Source organism: Manis pentadactyla, chromosome 2, assembly GCF_030020395.1.
Source record: "Manis pentadactyla isolate mManPen7 chromosome 2, mManPen7.hap1, whole genome shotgun sequence".
In the NCBI taxonomy this organism is placed as follows: domain Eukaryota; kingdom Metazoa; phylum Chordata; class Mammalia; order Pholidota; family Manidae; genus Manis; species Manis pentadactyla.
This window is the reverse complement of record NC_080020.1, coordinates 107,541,618-107,558,415: the sequence shown is the minus strand read 5'-3', so window position 1 is coordinate 107,558,415 and position 16,798 is coordinate 107,541,618. Positions and strand designations below refer to the sequence as shown.

The 16,798-nt window shown below is 40.9% G+C and overlaps 1 protein-coding gene and 1 long non-coding RNA gene across 5 annotated transcripts in view; both read left to right on the top strand.

The window, feature by feature from the left end:
• The window catches only part of LOC130681857 (uncharacterized), a 36,857-nt gene extending 34,909 nt beyond the window's left edge, over positions 1-1,948 (top strand). The window contains exon 2 of the long non-coding RNA XR_008995066.1: positions 1,777-1,948. This is a non-coding gene — a long non-coding RNA (uncharacterized LOC130681857). The remainder of the gene's footprint in view (positions 1-1,776) is intronic.
• GHR (growth hormone receptor) overlaps positions 1-16,798 on the top strand; it is a 251,391-nt gene that overhangs the window by 165,063 nt on the left and 69,530 nt on the right. The window contains exon 1 of one of the 4 annotated variants that reach the window (XM_036910894.2): positions 11,340-13,156. The exons of the other annotated variants lie outside the window; for them this stretch is intronic. Within the exon in view, the coding sequence (XP_036766789.2) occupies positions 13,129-13,156 (28 nt within the window). The 5' untranslated portion in view covers positions 11,340-13,128. Of the gene's footprint in view, positions 1-11,339; positions 13,157-16,798 lie in introns of those variants that run through there. 4 annotated transcript variants of the gene reach the window in all.

The following is a 16,798-nucleotide window of genomic DNA, read 5'->3' as shown; positions in this document are numbered from 1 at the left end:
GCCAGCCTTAATCCAGAACTAGAGAGGTCATACACAGTCTTTTCAAAGAATAAAATGAATGTTAGTCACCCAACTTCTCTACTGGTTTTCATAACCTAAATAGTTGCCAGAAACAAGTGTTTAGGACATCATCCATTTTGGAGCAGAAATGAAATGACATCAACTTCACTTTTTTTCCTGCCTCTAAACTCTGAATGCCTTTTAATATCTGTTAGATTTTTTAAGTGTTTTAAAATTTGACCCTATATTTATGAGTCTCCATTCTAAAGTAAATACTAGAATTTCTACCCAATTTACCACTTTTTTTGTCTGCTAGGCAAGAGGTACTAGTTTCCGTCTCTTTTGAACAACTTTAAAAGTCATTCCTGTCCTATTACATCACTATCTCCATCCTCTCAACCTCTGTCCTCCCCAGACACACATGCAATTCATATTGCCTGAATTGATTGAGATTCTATCCAGAGTGAAAAGATCTCATTTAACCAGTTAATCCAGTATATATGTATATATGTACCTTTTCTACATTCTTACTTCTCATTAAAATGTTATCTATCATAGAACCTGTAAGTTATACCTTGTAAATACAGAGAAAGCCATCAAAAAATTACATAAAGTGTGCACCAGTTTAACTCTGCAGTTTAGTTCCTCTGTCTTTATGATTTCAAACATATTCCTGCCCTGAGCCTTGCATGGGGGAGAGGAGTACTACGGCAGAGGAGTGGTAACTAAGGAGGCAAGGATGAAAAGAAGAGCCCAGCAGAGTAGAAGGAGCCATAACAGGCCAGGCTGAGTACCTAGATTACATTTTCAGTTCAACTTACTAGTTGTATGGTTTTGATCAGTCCTTTAACCTCTCTGGGTCCCAGTTATTTCCATGGCCCATTTAACAATTAGGTTCATTCCAACTCTAGCCATCAATTATTTCATTTTGTTTTGTTTGCTGTTTTCATTTGCTGCTGTCAGATTCTGATGATCAAACTGGAAGATCCATAGACAGAAATACTATAAGAAATACCAGCTAGATGGCAGGGTTTAAACATGTGAGCTCTAGAGCATCTGCCAGGCTTAAAATCCCACTTCTAGTACTCACTACCTCGTGACTTGGGGTGAGTTACCCACACTCTCTTTGCCTCCCTATGCACATCTTAAAAATGATGGTAATAAGAGTACTCACACAATTGTGTCATGAGATTGTCTCTTGAATTAAATGAGATGACTTTTGTAAAGTCTTTAACATGGTGTTTGGCCCATGAAAAGTGGTTATTAAATGTCAGATAGTATTTTTGTTCCATATTAAATATCTCTGTGCCCATGCCACTGTGCAGAGTGAAGTTACATAATGTCCCCGTTTTTCCCTATTGTGAATTCAAAATTTCCAAAATGCAAAAGTTCTGATCCAGTAAGGTGATAGATAACAATGCAGCAAAGAAGTCATTTATTTTTATTATTTTGTTGTTTTGTTGGAAAAGAAATGTTGTATTTAACTATACTCAGAAATTATCATAAATGAAGGATGCAGAACTGAAGAGCTGGAGGTAAGGCAGAGATAACAATAGAAAAGGGGGCAACAGGAATGGGAAAACATGGGAGGAAAACACGAATGCCTTTACTAAGGTTGACGAGCAGTGGTAATAATAGTCTATAAATTCTTAGTACATTGGTTTTAATATGGCTCTTTCTGAGATGCCAGAGAAACAGTAGCTTATTTGCTTGCTTTTAGAGTAGGCTGACTGAAAATCATCTAATTTAGGTATTTAGGTTTTTATTTTCCAAAAGGAAAGTCTGGAACACATACACACAGGACCAGCTCTTCTGCCTCAGTGATGAATGAATGCCTCTAAGTCCTGTTACAAAAATAGCTGTGGAGCGAAAACATCAGCGTGGCCTTTCCTTAGTGTTGTGATTTGCAGGAACTCAAAAAAATAAACATTTCCCTTAAAGTCTCTGGGTAGATGAGCTATGTCATTGATTTAACCTAAAGTTACAGACATAATATTTCTCAGAAATGTTCTGCCAGTAAACCTGCTAAGGAAGCCATTTAATTTTGTCATAACATTAATAATTTTCACAGTGATAGGTGATTTGCCTCACATGGAGGATTAGTATTGGAAGTTCCTCACATCCATTCTCTGGTTCTTTCCTAAGACATAGCCCCACAGGTAAAGATTAAACTCTCTTCTGGCATTTTGATTTTTTTTTTAAGTTTTACAATATTCCTTGGATAAAGGGTAAGAATTTATAATAACTCTGACTTAGTAGTACAGTGTGAGAGGCTAATTCCATCAATGTTAACTGACGAGGAATGAGAATGGAAGGAATGCAGAGACTGCAGTGAGGATTGTATTTGCTAACGACTGGGTTCTGGACCAGGCATCTCTGAGGTGGTTTAATTATTGCTCAAATATTTTTCTGATGTTTACTTACTAGGTGGTGTTATTTTTGTTATTTGTTTATTTGCTTTAGATTTTTACTAATATAAAACTTCTGGCTGCTCAGAGGAATTTCAGCTCAAGGCATTTGATTGAACAAAGATGTGGGAAGCTGTTTGTCCTTCTGGATTAAATTAGAACTGCACTTGCTCTCAAAATGAGAACTACACCTCCCAGGGGAGATTTCCATCTGACTCCAGCGTCCTGAGCCTCACCGGCATTGTTGTCTGTAGTGAGCCCTGGTTAAAAATTCTCAGCATAGGGTCCCCTACTCTCTGTATAAGTTTGGCATCTAGACTTTCTGCAAATCAAGCCTCACTTACTCACAGAATGCAGTGATTCACTTCCAAATTGCTCTTCCAGAGGAGAAATTATTTTCTTTTATAGTTATTTTAGATAGAGCTGATTCAAAATCAAAATAAGTACATAATATTATTGATGACTGTGCCCTCTTGACAATTTTCTTCCTCTGACTCCTACATTCAGGGTCCACTTCAAGTCCTACTTTATCCGTGGAGGTTTCCCAGACTGCTCCAACTTTAAATGATCTCAACCATGTCACTGACCTAGTTAGCACCTCATCAGACAACACTGTGGGAAGGCCCTGTAGGAAGACTTCAGTTCTAACTCATCCTTGCCGTTGGTTTGCTGTGTGTGTTCCCATCTGGAATTAAGCTGTTCCTACTTAAGCATGGGAATTTGTCCTACACACACAACATTTGCCTTTTACTTTGTTTAATCTAGGCTTGGTAATTATTGGATGCATAATAGCCACTTGATAGGTGCTTTTAAGAAATGCACAAACCAAACATTTTTTGGTAGCACTCTATACCAGGTACCACTATGGAAAGCTACATAAGGTGGAGAGCATCATTAATTTAAAAAGGGCATATGTCACTTGTAAATTATTTCAGATGTTTGATATTGACATAACTTGAAGACATAAAATTTCTTTAAAAACTGCTACTTAAAAGTGGACAAAAATGGAAATGAATCGATGAATGAGTGAAAGACATACCTAAATATCATGAAATGTGGAAATGATTTTCTTTTAATGTTAACCAAAATCTGTTTCTCTTCTCTAATTAATCGCCACTGGAGTGACAAGTGGGGAAGAATTGGGTATTTATAACAGGCAAATTTTCCCAATACTTGGCTTACTAAAGTTAGGGACATTAGGAGAACAGGATATCTGGTTGGAAAATAAACAGGCATTGCAAAGTGTAAATGGTTGAGCCAAATGCAAACTTTGTAGGCCAAATAGAATTTTCTCAAGTCTAATGACTTTTGAAAACTACTTGTACCCTGGCTCAAAGCACTCTTTTCTTGTTGTCTGTAGATAGCAGTCAGTAAGCTGTGTTTGGGACCTGGACCAGATGCTGATCTCTCATTTCTCAAATTACAGTTTAGAGATCCCAGCTCAGAAGTCCCTCCATATACCGTTTAGTAAAATTAGCAGCACAAACATAGAACCAGAGTGTAACTATGCCTTGTTGCCTCCAGAAAAAAAATGTGAACTTTCTTCCCATTGGGAGTCTATTGATTACCTGATCCCAGATGTTGTGGCACACTTTTCCTCCAAGTACTACAGAGCAAAAAGAAGCCCCTTTTAAAGCTTAATGATCATTACCCACTGGGAAGGTCTTTTTCAGGGCCCATATGAAATGCAAGGATTATGCCTGCTTGAGAAACTGGAAAGAAAAAAGGGAAGAAAAACCACCTACAGAAGTGCTTCTCAAACTTTAAGATGCATATAAATCACCTGGGGAACTGGTTAACATGCAGATTTATTCCAAAGGTTCCAGGTGGGGCCTGAGATTCTGCGTGCCTAACATGCCCCCAGGGGCACTGACGCTCCTAGCCCACAGACTACAGTACTTTGAGTAGCAAGCTCTATCAGACATAGAGCAAGTTTTCTGCATGGAGCACAAATTACTACTCTATTGTAGGTTTTAAGTCCAAGGAAATAATGATGAACATTGCCGCCTTTCAACACTTCTGAGTCATTTAGTAAGAATGGAAGGTGAGTGTTGTGTACTCAGTGCTTTGACTTGTGCCACTTACATTTCAAACATGGCCAGAGCATTTACTGATGCATTAATTTGTGCTTTGTTCCAGCTCCCATTCCAATAGTCAGCCACGTCTTCTTTCTTGATTCCCTGGGAGTTTGCAGGTCTAGAACAGGACTCCTCCTCCTACACTTGTCTACAAATACTGGGGAGGGAGGTGAGCTTCTTTGGAGTTAAAGAGAATTGGGACCTGAGGAGAAGAAAGACAGACACTGGACACATTTTTTGTAAACATTTATCTCTGTCTAAGATCTCCAAAGACCCTCACTTGACCCAGGAATAAGAAACAGAGTTATTTCCAGAGGAAACAGCAGAAATTGAATATCCACCAACATGGTAAGAGTTGGGAAGGCTCAGACAGACTGAAATCAATCACAGAGAAGTACAGTAATGTGGCATTCTTGCACCCTGGTGACTTTGCCGAAAATTCACACCTACTTCACATGAAATCTGTACCTGGGTGGCTCACATGAATATGCCCTTCAGGTTTTCTCAACACCACAGTGAAAAATGCTATGGAAAAAATAAGGATATTTTTGTGTGCATACATTGATGTACAGCTGTTAACTGAGAAATGAGTGCAGGAGGCATAAAAAACCCACCATGCAAACTTGAACCTTTGTTAGAAATATGCATTTAGAATGTAGTGCTGTCACTTCTGACTTTTACTTGGGTTTACATTTTAAATTATCCAGAAACTGTTTTTATATCCAATTTATGGTTGTGTTGGTCAATTACTGAGTTCTATATACAACAGATTTAACCAAGATTTTGGTTATTTTCCAAAGTTATATCATAATTTTTGCATCGTAATCTAATTCCCTAGAATATAACCTTCATGAGAGCAGGGATATTTCAGTGTTGTGTACTCAGTGCTTTGACTTGTGCCAGTCACAGTGTAGGTGTAGTAAGTTATCAGTTATTTGTCAACTTAATGAATAAGTAGAAACAGTTATTTATTCTGCCGTCATAAAAGCCTCATAACTTTCAGTTATTTGTACTGATAAAGGAAATATTTTCTTTTTTAGTTCTTAAACTTTTTGCCAGAAGCTTTTTGATCAGTGGTTTCTGCAAAGAGGAAGCAAGTAAATGCTAACCTAATGGGTAGACTGGGGCCTTGTACTCTGTTTTCTGCCAGAGCAGCCCTATGTTAAAATGAACAGACTGAGTCTTTAATACAAGAATGAGATTTTTCTATTAAGTGAAAGTATCTGAAACTTTCTAGGACTTTTCCAATGTGAAACTAAAGAAGCACCAACTGAAGGAAAGGGGAACTTGACACAGCCCACTTTGCAGGAAAGTAGGGAACCTTCAATAGAAATTTATACTGTTCTGTTTTTTATCTCGCAACAAAACTTTTCAAAGCAAACATTTGTGTTTTTAGACCCTTCTGGGCTTGATGTTTCAGCTGTCACAAATTTGGGATCACTTGTGTTTTAGCACTTCATGGTCACGAGGGTGAGGGTAGTACTGCAGAGTGGGTCATCATTCACTGAAGAAGAGAAGCAAGGGGGAATGGTCCACGGGAGACTTGGCAGGAGAGGTGGAGCAGGAATCTTTCACGCAGAAGTCAAGTCATCTGGAGAGAGCCTTATTTTGTCAAGGTCTTCTGAACAAGTAGGAACAATAGAGAATAATGGATATGATCTCAGTGCTCTCAGAGGTCATTCGAGGGCCATTGCAAGAGCCCCTTGAATTCCCCAATCCCCCAGGCACGCAGCTGAAGAGCCCAGCTTCCTAAAACAGCCCTTTTGTCCTACCACACTCTAGCTCAAGAATCTCAATGGCTCATTTTGCCAAATGCTTCAAGCCTGTGTTTTGAGGCCATCTGACTCATTGGACACTAAATGTCCAATTTTTCCTCTATCTCCTCCCAGACACTCTCCCATTACAGCCATCCCTTGTCCCTAGTAATGCTCCAATAAACCAGTCTTGCCCTTTTATCATTGCCCTAGGGTATGTTATTTTATTCACCTGTGCATCTATCTGCATCCTCCAGTCCACAAAGCCTTTGAAATCAATTCAAGTTCCATCATTTCCCTTAAAAGTTATCAGGCTGTTCCTGGTTGATCTCCCACTTACCAAGCTCCTTTTGAATTAACAACTTCTAAACATTATAGCCCTTAGGAGCCTCTGGTAGCATCTGGTCTGTTAGGTTTGCCCCCCAACTCAACTATAACTTCTAGGCCCAGGAAGCATGTCTTGAACTACTTTTTCTTAGCCCAGATAACGTAGCAAAGAGCTAGGCATTTAGGCAATGCTCACTATAAATGTGTTGACTGAGATGATTATGTATAATCATGACAGTTTTTCATCTCACTATTTTTCATTATCAAGAAATGGGTTTAAAGACATTTTCAGGCAACATAGACATATGCTGCACTTACCTTTATACATGCCACCAGCCATGAATAATAAACACTGTAGGTAAAAAAAAAGAAAAATAGGAGGTTAGCTGCTAAAACTGTACTCTAGAAATAGAAATTTGTAGAAATAAATACTTAGTTGGTTTTAAAGAAAATTGACTACAAATTTAATATTTCTAAAATATACCGATTTGTGCTATTCTACTGTTAAGAAAGTATCCAAGGAGGGATAACAATGTAAATTATTTCCTAGAAGCTTTGGACAGATTCTAATTATTGGAAATCAGTATCACAAATAGTCCACATTCCAACATCACTTCAAGAACTTTTTTGGAAGTCTCTGTGTTCTCTAACACTGTTGGGCTACTCATTTATAGCAGACCCTTGGGTCACATTTTCCTGTTTGGAGAGATCATCCTAATGATAAGAACTGCATACAAATAGTTTGCATTCCATGTTCCTCCTCAGCAATGTTTTCAAGAAAAATCACTGATGGAGAACTTCAGTAGCCAGTTCAAGGGGAGGGGTGAAATGTCAAAAATTGTCAAAATGGAGCAAATTGTCAGGGAAGGTTTTATGAAGGAGAGGTGTTCTCCAGGGAATTGGACATTTTGCTTAGGGAGGGAAGGATGGAAATTTCAGCAGCAGAGGATAAAGAGAAAAAAGGTTAAAGAGATACAAAAGAGGACACAGCTGACAAGCATAAGGATGCTATCATGACTGAGGCATGTGTTTGCACTAAGTTGTGGAGGAGAAGACGGAGGAGCAATGCAGTGCCTTAGGAAGAAACACTTTGAATGTTGGGCTGAAGAATTTGAGCTTAATCCAGCAAGTGAGAGGCACCCATTTGAGTCCACAGCAGGGGCCCAGCAGAATGAAATAGCATTTCAGTAAGATGAATCCAACAGGAATACAAAGAATGGAGTAGAATACTTGCTCTGGGCAGAGATAACAGAAGACTTTGGAGTAAGGCATGGGTGAAGAAATGAGGCCTCATTAGGAAAGTGTTAAGTTGGAAAGAGAAGAAGGAAGGAGCCTAAGAAACGTATGGGAAAGAAAGAACCAATTTATGTTCTGATAGCCAGTAGGAAAAGGAGGAATTGTAAGCCCCAAATTTTCAGTCTGAGAGTCCAAGAACACAGTGATGATGCCATTAGCTACTCTTTAGATTGCCAACTATTTGCATTCAACAGTTCTGCCTGTGGTAACAGATATACACCTTTTATGCCCAGCTAAACAACCACTTTTTTGTTGCTAATTTTAAGGAATTGTCACAGGGTTTCCAAGAAAATAGTTACAGATTCATCTCTAGAACACATAGCCTAAGACTTTTAAATCTGTTGCAGATAAGGTAACAAGCAGAAAGTAGATAAAGTCCCCATTATTGTGAAGCCAGAGGTACACTCATGCATTAATCCATTCAACAAATATTTATAGAATGCATACTTTGTGCCAGGAGAGAAGATTCTTGCTTTTTTTGGCCTTATATTCTAGTGAGGAGAAGATAGGAAAACAAAAAGAATACAAATAAATGAATAAAATAACTCAAGGCAAAGATAAATAAGGGCTACGAAGAAAACAAAACATGATTATGTCCCAGAAGTGACTGGGGATGCCTCTTTTTTATATTATTTGGTCAGAGAAAGCACCTTGGGAAGGGACTATTTGAGCTAAGGCCTAAGCCAATCATGCAAAAATCCTTTGGGTGCTAGGGACAACAAGGGCTGAGTAGGCGTGGCAAGTTTCAGAGCTGGGGCCTAAGTTAGGAAGACATTGGCACAAGAAGTAAGAAAGAAGAGCAGGGACCACTCTTAGAATGTGTCAGTCAGGGTCAGAAGAAGGTGTCAGAAAGCACAGTTCAAACTGACCTAAGTGGTAGGAAAATCCATTCACGTTTAGAAAACCAGAGATAGGGCATGCTTTGGATTGACTAAATCCAGTGGCTCCAAATTCATTTTCCAGAAGTTTTCTTGTCTTTGCCATCTTACGTGTAGTAGCTTCACCTTAAGGCTTGGGGTGACGCAGATGAAGCAAGGCAACTATGTCGTCCCATAACATTTTTCACTAGAATCCCCCAGTAAGATCCGCTTTGGGCCATCCTCATCCTTGAACTTCGGAAGAGGATGTGAATGACCCTCCATTCAGGTCTACCTACTTCTGGAGCTGGGGTTGGGTCAGCTTCCCCTGAGGCACATGAGCTGCTTGGGAACGAGTGGCTACCTGAACAACCTCAAGACTGTTGGGGAAGGGGAAGGGGGAAGGCAGAGGCCAGGCAACTAGCCATGTTTACTACACAAGGGATGTTAATCATTATTGGAGTTTGGACTTTACTCAGATTACACGGAAAGCCATTGGAGAATTTTAGACAGTGAAGTGACATAATGTGATTTATGCTTTAAAAAGTCACCCTGTTGAATGTTTCAATAGGTAATTGAAAGAGAGCAAAGGTGAAAGTGGAAGACCCGCTAGGAAGCTATATGATAGTCCAGGCAAAAGTCGTTGAAAGCTTGGGCTATAATAATAGCAAAGCAGATGGAGAGAAGTAAATTGAGATGGCACTGACGTAACTGGTTGATGGGTTCAGTGAGGGAGCAGAAGGCAGGGGAAAAGTGAGGAGAAAGGGTGGCCTGAGGACCAAGATGGGTGGTGAAATAACTTACAAAGGTAGCAAAGAGTTGAGAAGGAGGGTTTTGTCAAGGATTAATCAAAAGTTCTGTATTAGGACTGAGATATCTACCGAGTATTTAGTGAAGATGCCCAAGAGGCTGAGTAGAGTCTCGACTTCAAGGTAGAGGCTCAGGCCGAAGACAGAAATGTGGAACCATCATCTTAGAGATGATGTTTAAAGCCAGGAGACTTGAGATTCCCTTTGAAGGAGGAAAAGAAAAAAAGACTAAGGAAGCAAAGAGGCTGTGACACAGTAATATTTAGGGGTTAAGCAGAGGAAGAGAAGCCTAGAGAGGAGACCAGGAAGGAGCAGCCAGTGAGGAAAAAGGGGAACCAAGCAGATTTGGCATCATGAAAAGCTAGGCAAAGAGCATGTCTTTAAGGCCGTGGTCTGCTGGGTCACATGCACCTGAAAAGCTGAGTTACATGAGGAATGAGAAGAGACCACTGGATCTGACAGAAACAGGTTCGGTAGTGGAGAAGGCTCAGAAGCACAACGGAAGTGGGTTCAAAAGAGAAGAAACTGGGTAATGGAGTCAGTCATTCAGGCAGGGCTTAAAGATCCAGGAATAGGAGAGAAGATTGTGCAAGCACAGTTCCTAAGAACCCAAAATTGAGTATATTTCCAGAAGTTTTTTTGTTGTTCTTTTGATGTTATTTAGAAAGAGAAATGTCATTGTCATTGTTTTTCATTTGAAATGATATTGGCGCCCCAACCATTTCTGGCTTCTCTAGATTCCTTTTCCCTGCCTACTGCTCCCATTAATAAGACACTAGGCAAGTCAGGTTTTTCCAATTTAGGGCAGGGGACTAATAACAGACAGGACTCAGTTGGGATCCAAATGTCCATACATGTTATTTTGGTTGCTCTTCAATTGCACTAACTGCTACTAGGAAGTTCATTAAATATAAATGTAAATGTAAATCTAAACTAAATATTACAATTTAAATTTAAATAACTACATATATTAATTTTTTTACACTTGCTACAGACCCTGACTTGAACTATATAAAGTGCCAGATCTTCCTTTGCCCCACCTACCCAAAGGTGTCCTCCTCAGCCTTTTTAACTTACATCTTCCAGAAAGTGGAGCAGGACAGAAGCTCTGTGGGAGTCCTGTCCCTCTCCCTTCCCCTCACCCCCTGGCCTCAGCACAATGAAAACTCTGTTCAGAACTTGGCTAACTGCTGCTTTTCCCACATTCAATCAGGGAACACTTAAAGCCATACAGTGTCCCTGTCCCGCCAGAAAGCCTATGGGCAGAGTGCCCCTTCAGGTTGACACAAAAACCCACCGTGCAAGGCATTTATGGCCAGAGCAGTGGCCACATATGGATTATCAGTAAGGCCTTTGATTTTTTTCTTGATGTCCTATCATCACATTAAACATAATTCAAGCAAGGAGACAGAACTTATATTCTAGAAGGTAAAACTTTACCTGCCCTATAGCTGCAAAGAAATGTAGCTACTTTTCAGTTGAAACCTGTTCCTTCCAGAAAAAAATGTCATAAAAATTTTTTTCATGCCCAGTATAATTGCCCACTTTTCACTGATGTCATGCAGTTTGATTGTTTTGACTCTAATTTTAAGTGTCTATTTTGGAAACTAAAGTTAGATTTAGAGTTAAGGTTCAGCACCTATCAGGGTTGCTTCTCACCAGAGCCAAGAGCTACAGAAGGCACAATGAAAGGACAAAGTTCAAAAAAACAAGCATCAGGTACCTGCTGCCAAGGTACGTGTCTCTAGTAGAGTGTCACCTTATCCATCTCCATTCACTTTTTGGTAGATCTTCCATTATCCACTGCAAAATAATTTTTGGAGCTAGACCCATATTCGTTAGCCACAGAGCAGAGTTTCAACAATTTCTTTCCAAAATTGGCCTTCTAAAAATGGATCTAAAAATTTTGAGCCAAGTATCTGAGAGAAGCTATGTCTAAGTTTTCCAGTTTGGTTTTTTTACTGTATATAAATGTGACAAATATGTCTAGAAAATGTACATGACCCTCTGTTAAGACTCTTTGTTAACTAAGAAGGCTTTCATCTGAAAAAAAATAATTGAAAGGAGAGGTTGTTAAAATAAAAGGCCAGATAGCCATCATTCTACAGATATTTATTGAGGGCCTACTGTGTGCAGGCTTGGAAAGGATCAAATAAGGTTCCTACTTCAAGGGATTTTGTAATCTGAGGCAAGAACATAAATACATGCAAACTAAATAGTGCAAGATGCAGCATAGGATGTAAGTATCAGATAATAAATCCCATTAATTTAGAGGCAATCATAATCATAAATATTATGTGCCAGACGTTCTGTGAAGCACTTAATGTACATTATTTCATTTCCTGAATTATTATCCCCACTCTGTAGATGAGAATTACCTCTGATCTTCTCCCCATTCTGGAGAAAGCAAGGAGAATGATATAGGGTGGACAATTACCTAGAATCAGGAATGTGCCAGATGGCAAGGAGATGCATTGGTCTGGGGCTAAGGACCCATATGCCTATTAGGGGAATAGAGAGAAATCAACTTGGGAGCCTGTGGTGGTCTGTTCACCACCATGTCCCAATACCTAGCATAGGGCCTTACACATGATAGGTGCTCAATAAATATGTCTTGAACAAACAAATGGCCCTGTGGTTTGTGTCTATAATCCAAACCAAGTGTAGTGGGATAGAGGTAATTCATTAGTTAAAGCCATATACCAAATAGCCTCAGTACCCAATGCCGATGCTCTCCAACCCCCAACTAGTATGGAGGATTCCGGTGGGACACACACACCATAATGGGACACGTCTGACAGCAGCAGCAGCTCCAGCCCTACACGTTCCTTCTCCTGGAACCTGACATGGTGAGCAGTCTGCAGGTCCTCCATGGAAGGCCCAGCCCTCAGCACCTCTGCCACTTCATGCTCTTCCCTCGTCCCCTCCCTCTGCTCTGCCACACCAGCCACCTGGCTATCCTTCACCCATCTTAAAGCCTGTAGTCTGATGTGCTGCTTCCAGGTCTCTCACAGCCACTCTCCCACATCTTGCTACCCTACCCTGCTACCTGGCATCATCTCTTTCCTTACCTCTTTACTGTCTACCCACACACACCAGCATGTAGACCCTGAAAGGCAGAATTCCATCTGCCGTCTTTAGCATTGTGTGCCTGGCATCTAGGACAGTGCCTGGCACATCGTCAGGGCACGCACACTGCAATTCTGACTGAAGACCATTTTCTCTAGCTCTCAAATACCTACTTCCTAGGGGAACAGGATTTTGTTCAAGAAATATTACGTGGAAATTGATGAGTCAACCTTGGAAACGAGAGGCAGAATGGCAGGAGCCCAGACCAACCTGCTTGTAAAAGATGCCTTTGCCCAGAGAGAGGAAAACACACCTCAAAACCTCTGGCAAAGTGTTTGCTTTCTTAGGACACCCTCACCATGCTGTTCTTCTGAAACAATGCCTGGTCCCTGCAAGAAGATGAGTTCACCAAAACAACCAACTGCCAAGACTTAAGAGTCACTACTGCCTGCCACAGCCTCGTAAGTGGGCAGCAAGTCCTGTCCACCTTGATATCAGACTGACTCGCTGCTGTAAACCAAGCCAGGCAAATGCAGCTGCCAGGTGACAGCAGGGGAGGTGAGGAAATTAAACAATCTCATTGTCATTATTCTTTCCCTCACCAAACACTAGTAAGGGTCTAGATGCTAAGAAAATTAGTTGAAATACCCAGACTTTGCCTCAAGTTTGAGTATCCACTGTCCCAGGACACCTGTCATGGGATTTAATGATGTACTTTAGGATCTTCCTTTATGCAAAGTCAGTCTCTAGAGACCACCGGATGCCTGATATATTCAAAATAATAATATAAGTAAAGTCATGTTGCCTTAGTTCACAAATATGTGTTGAGCATTTACTATATTAAGGACCTGTTGATGATATGGTGGATCAAAAGGAGGATGAATATGGTCCTTGCCTTCAAACTTGAAGGAGGTTATCATTCATTGGTCAAGTCAGGTAACTAAGATACTAGGCAGGGAATAAGTGCCGTGGTCCAGGTATTAAGGATCAAAAAGTGTTACAAAAGCACAAAGGATGGGGAGATGGATTCCAAATGGGAGAAAATTTAAAAACACTTCATGGAGGAGAAGACACTCCTCCATGAAAGGTGGATGGGATTTCCACAGGCTTACATGGCAGAAAGCCTTGATTTTAGCATTTGCCAATTTTTATGGTGTAAATATTCCCACTATGGCAAATTTCAAGTTAATGACATGATGTCACTGAACACAGAATTGGGAGGTGCCAGCTCCATCCAGCACACCATCTCTGAGTCACCATCTGAGCTTTGGACTTTATTAAGTCAGTCTGACTTGGTTGCTTTAATGAGTGAATTCACTCATATTAGAAACACTTAGGACATTATAAGGAGAGAGACACTCTGACCTCTCCCCCGACCTCAGTCTGACCTTTTAATACTCTCTCTTTCCATTCTCAGTCCTATGGCGCTGATGGGCATGCCTTGTATTGATCTGGGCCCAGTGCCAACCAGTGATTCTGGCTGCTCCTCTTAGCATGCCTGTGATTACCCTGGGTCCCTGCTGTCACATGGCATAGTGGGCTGGCTTACAGCCCAGGACCCAGGGTTGAAACCCCTGCAGTTCTCCATAATGAAAAGCAGTGTCAGGGGCAGCTAGCCAGGTGGGGTGTTTCGCTGTTCCTGTAGCAGTTGACAGGGAGAGCCAGAGAATTTGTTCGGCAAATTTGCCGAAGGAAGATGCAAGCCAGCTGAGACCCAACATTCTTATTAATTGCTGCTTTTAGTACTCCTTTAAAAAAAACCAGTACCAGTGTGTTCCCCTTAGCCCGTGTGTGCACCTCTAATGGGCCTCATCACCCAAAAGGCTGCATTTGAAAACTCAGGCCCTAGTATCTGTCTTTAATTGCAAGCAGATGTCCTCAGTACATGTATAAGCTTGTGTCAGGAGGATTTTTTTTTAAATAAAACTCACCAAGGAGCACACTGCTAGACAGGAAAGGAATATGTGAATCTTGAAGTTATTACAAAATTTCCTCCTTTATGGAAGATACCACAAAGCCAGAGGTAGTCTTACAAGAAAGAAGGTCTTTATGAACTCTCATTGCACATTGATTCTTCTTACTGTGAGGCCCAACTACTCTCAAAATACATTTACAATAAAATATGGCCACTGCAGATTTATGTCAGCATGTGCATATTCTCATGATGCTGGATTCTCTCCCAAACTTGCTGTGTATTTGCAAAGCAGCTTTTTTAGCATTAAAAGATATGTGAAACTATCAGCATCATTTCATGGTTCCATTTTTTTGTTTAAATCATCTCACATAATATGCCCTGCAATTTACTGTTCAAATATAGAAGAAACCCTCTACCTCATGGAGATCTGGGGAGGTAATCCTGTCTGAAAGGTCCAAAGATTCCCTGTTCAGATTACACAGGCTTCTTGAGAGCTGCCAAGAGTCATACTGTGTACAAGATAACACACTTGAGTTCATGAGGCACTATGAATGTGAATTCGGTTAGGCCAGTGATCCACAAGGAAAGGAAACTCCAGCTCAGCACTGTCCTTGCCATCAGGCCCAGGACCCCGTGTGCCCTGAGCCAGCCATGGCCGAGAAGACAGCCGCAGCCCCAGGACCAGTGTGATGTCACTCATTGCAGAGCAGGAGGAGGAGGCCTGGCTGCCAGCATGTCACATGAGGCCTCGTGAATTGACTCCTGAGGGGTATTTCTGCCCAAAGTCTCAGCAACCTGGCCCCTTCAATATAACTTACCAGAATGTTAGAAGCATTCAAATAAATCAGCCTGTATTCTAGCAAGTGCCTCCTCATGAGCACCAGCTGTGGGCACACAGTGGGGGGGCCCTAGAAGTAGAGCCCCACAGAAGACACAGTGACTCAGACCAGAGTAAGGAAGTGGGTAATACAGAGTCTCCCAAACATGTCTTGCCACAAAAACCACGTGGCTGGGGGATGGGGAGTACAAGGTAAACCTACAGATTCTCAGGATGTTGCCAACACACAGATTGACCAGGGCCCTAGAGATTCAGATTCTGTAGATCTGATACAGGACCTGGAATCATATGTTTAATAAATGCCACAGTATCTCTTGATCAGGCAAGTTGGGAAACAGTAGAGTCAGAACCCTGCTGCAGTTCAGATTGGGTCTCTACCATGTAATTGCTGGATAGGCTTAGACAAGTTAGTTAACTTGTCTGAGCTTTGAATTCCTCATCCATAAAATGTAACTAACAATAATACCCACTTTAGAGGGCTGCTGTGAAGGTAAAATGGGAACATCCATAAAATGTGCTTAATACCTTAAAATGCCTGGTGCATTTTAGGTGCCCAGTAAATGTGAAATAAAAGCACTCACACACATTTTTTGACTTTACCATCAGCCAGCCCCTTCACAGGCAACAGAACAGTCCAGGGCATAGCATCAGTGTGACCAGACAGTGAACTTGAGCTTGAGCTTTACTGACAGGCAGGTTGGAAGGAGACAAGGACTTTAAACTGAATACTCTTCAGTGATGGTGATCATAGTTTGACAGGAAGGCAGAAAAGAGAGGCAAAAGTGAGTCTGGAAAGGGCTTTAGAGGTTGGAATCTAAAAATCTGAGCAGAGAAACTTCTGGACTATGCTCAAGGATAAACAGTCTTCAAAAAGACAGGAAAAGTAGTCAAGCAAACTTGAGATTTTCAAGGAGAGGCACAATTTACTAAGAATAACGTATTTTTATTTGATTCCCTTTTAGCCCAGAAGCCAAAGTTTAAAACATTTGTAATTCATCCTTACCTGCCTCATTTATTTTGTGAACTTTATTATTTTAGTAGGTGCCAGGCCCTGTGCTCCTAACTGAGGCTACAAAGAAAGCAATACCTGCCTCAAGAAACTCACTGTGTACTGCAGGGCACAGGCAAATAGCGGCTCCCAGGGCTGAGGGGTGGAGGGCAACAACACTGCCCCAGGGGGAAAGCAAAACCTCTCCTCTCAGAGGCCGTCTTTCCCATCCCAGCTTTATTAAGATAAAATTGACATAAAACCTTATGTAAGTTTAAGTTACAACTGAATATTTTGATATACACATATATTGCAAAGATTACCACAGTCGGAGAAAGTCTCGAAATAGATTACATGACAGTTACATCATCACTGTTGTCATCATGACCATAAACTAATAGTGACAACAGCTGACGTGAGCCAGTGCTTATTTATGGCCAATGTCAAGCGAGACCTTTA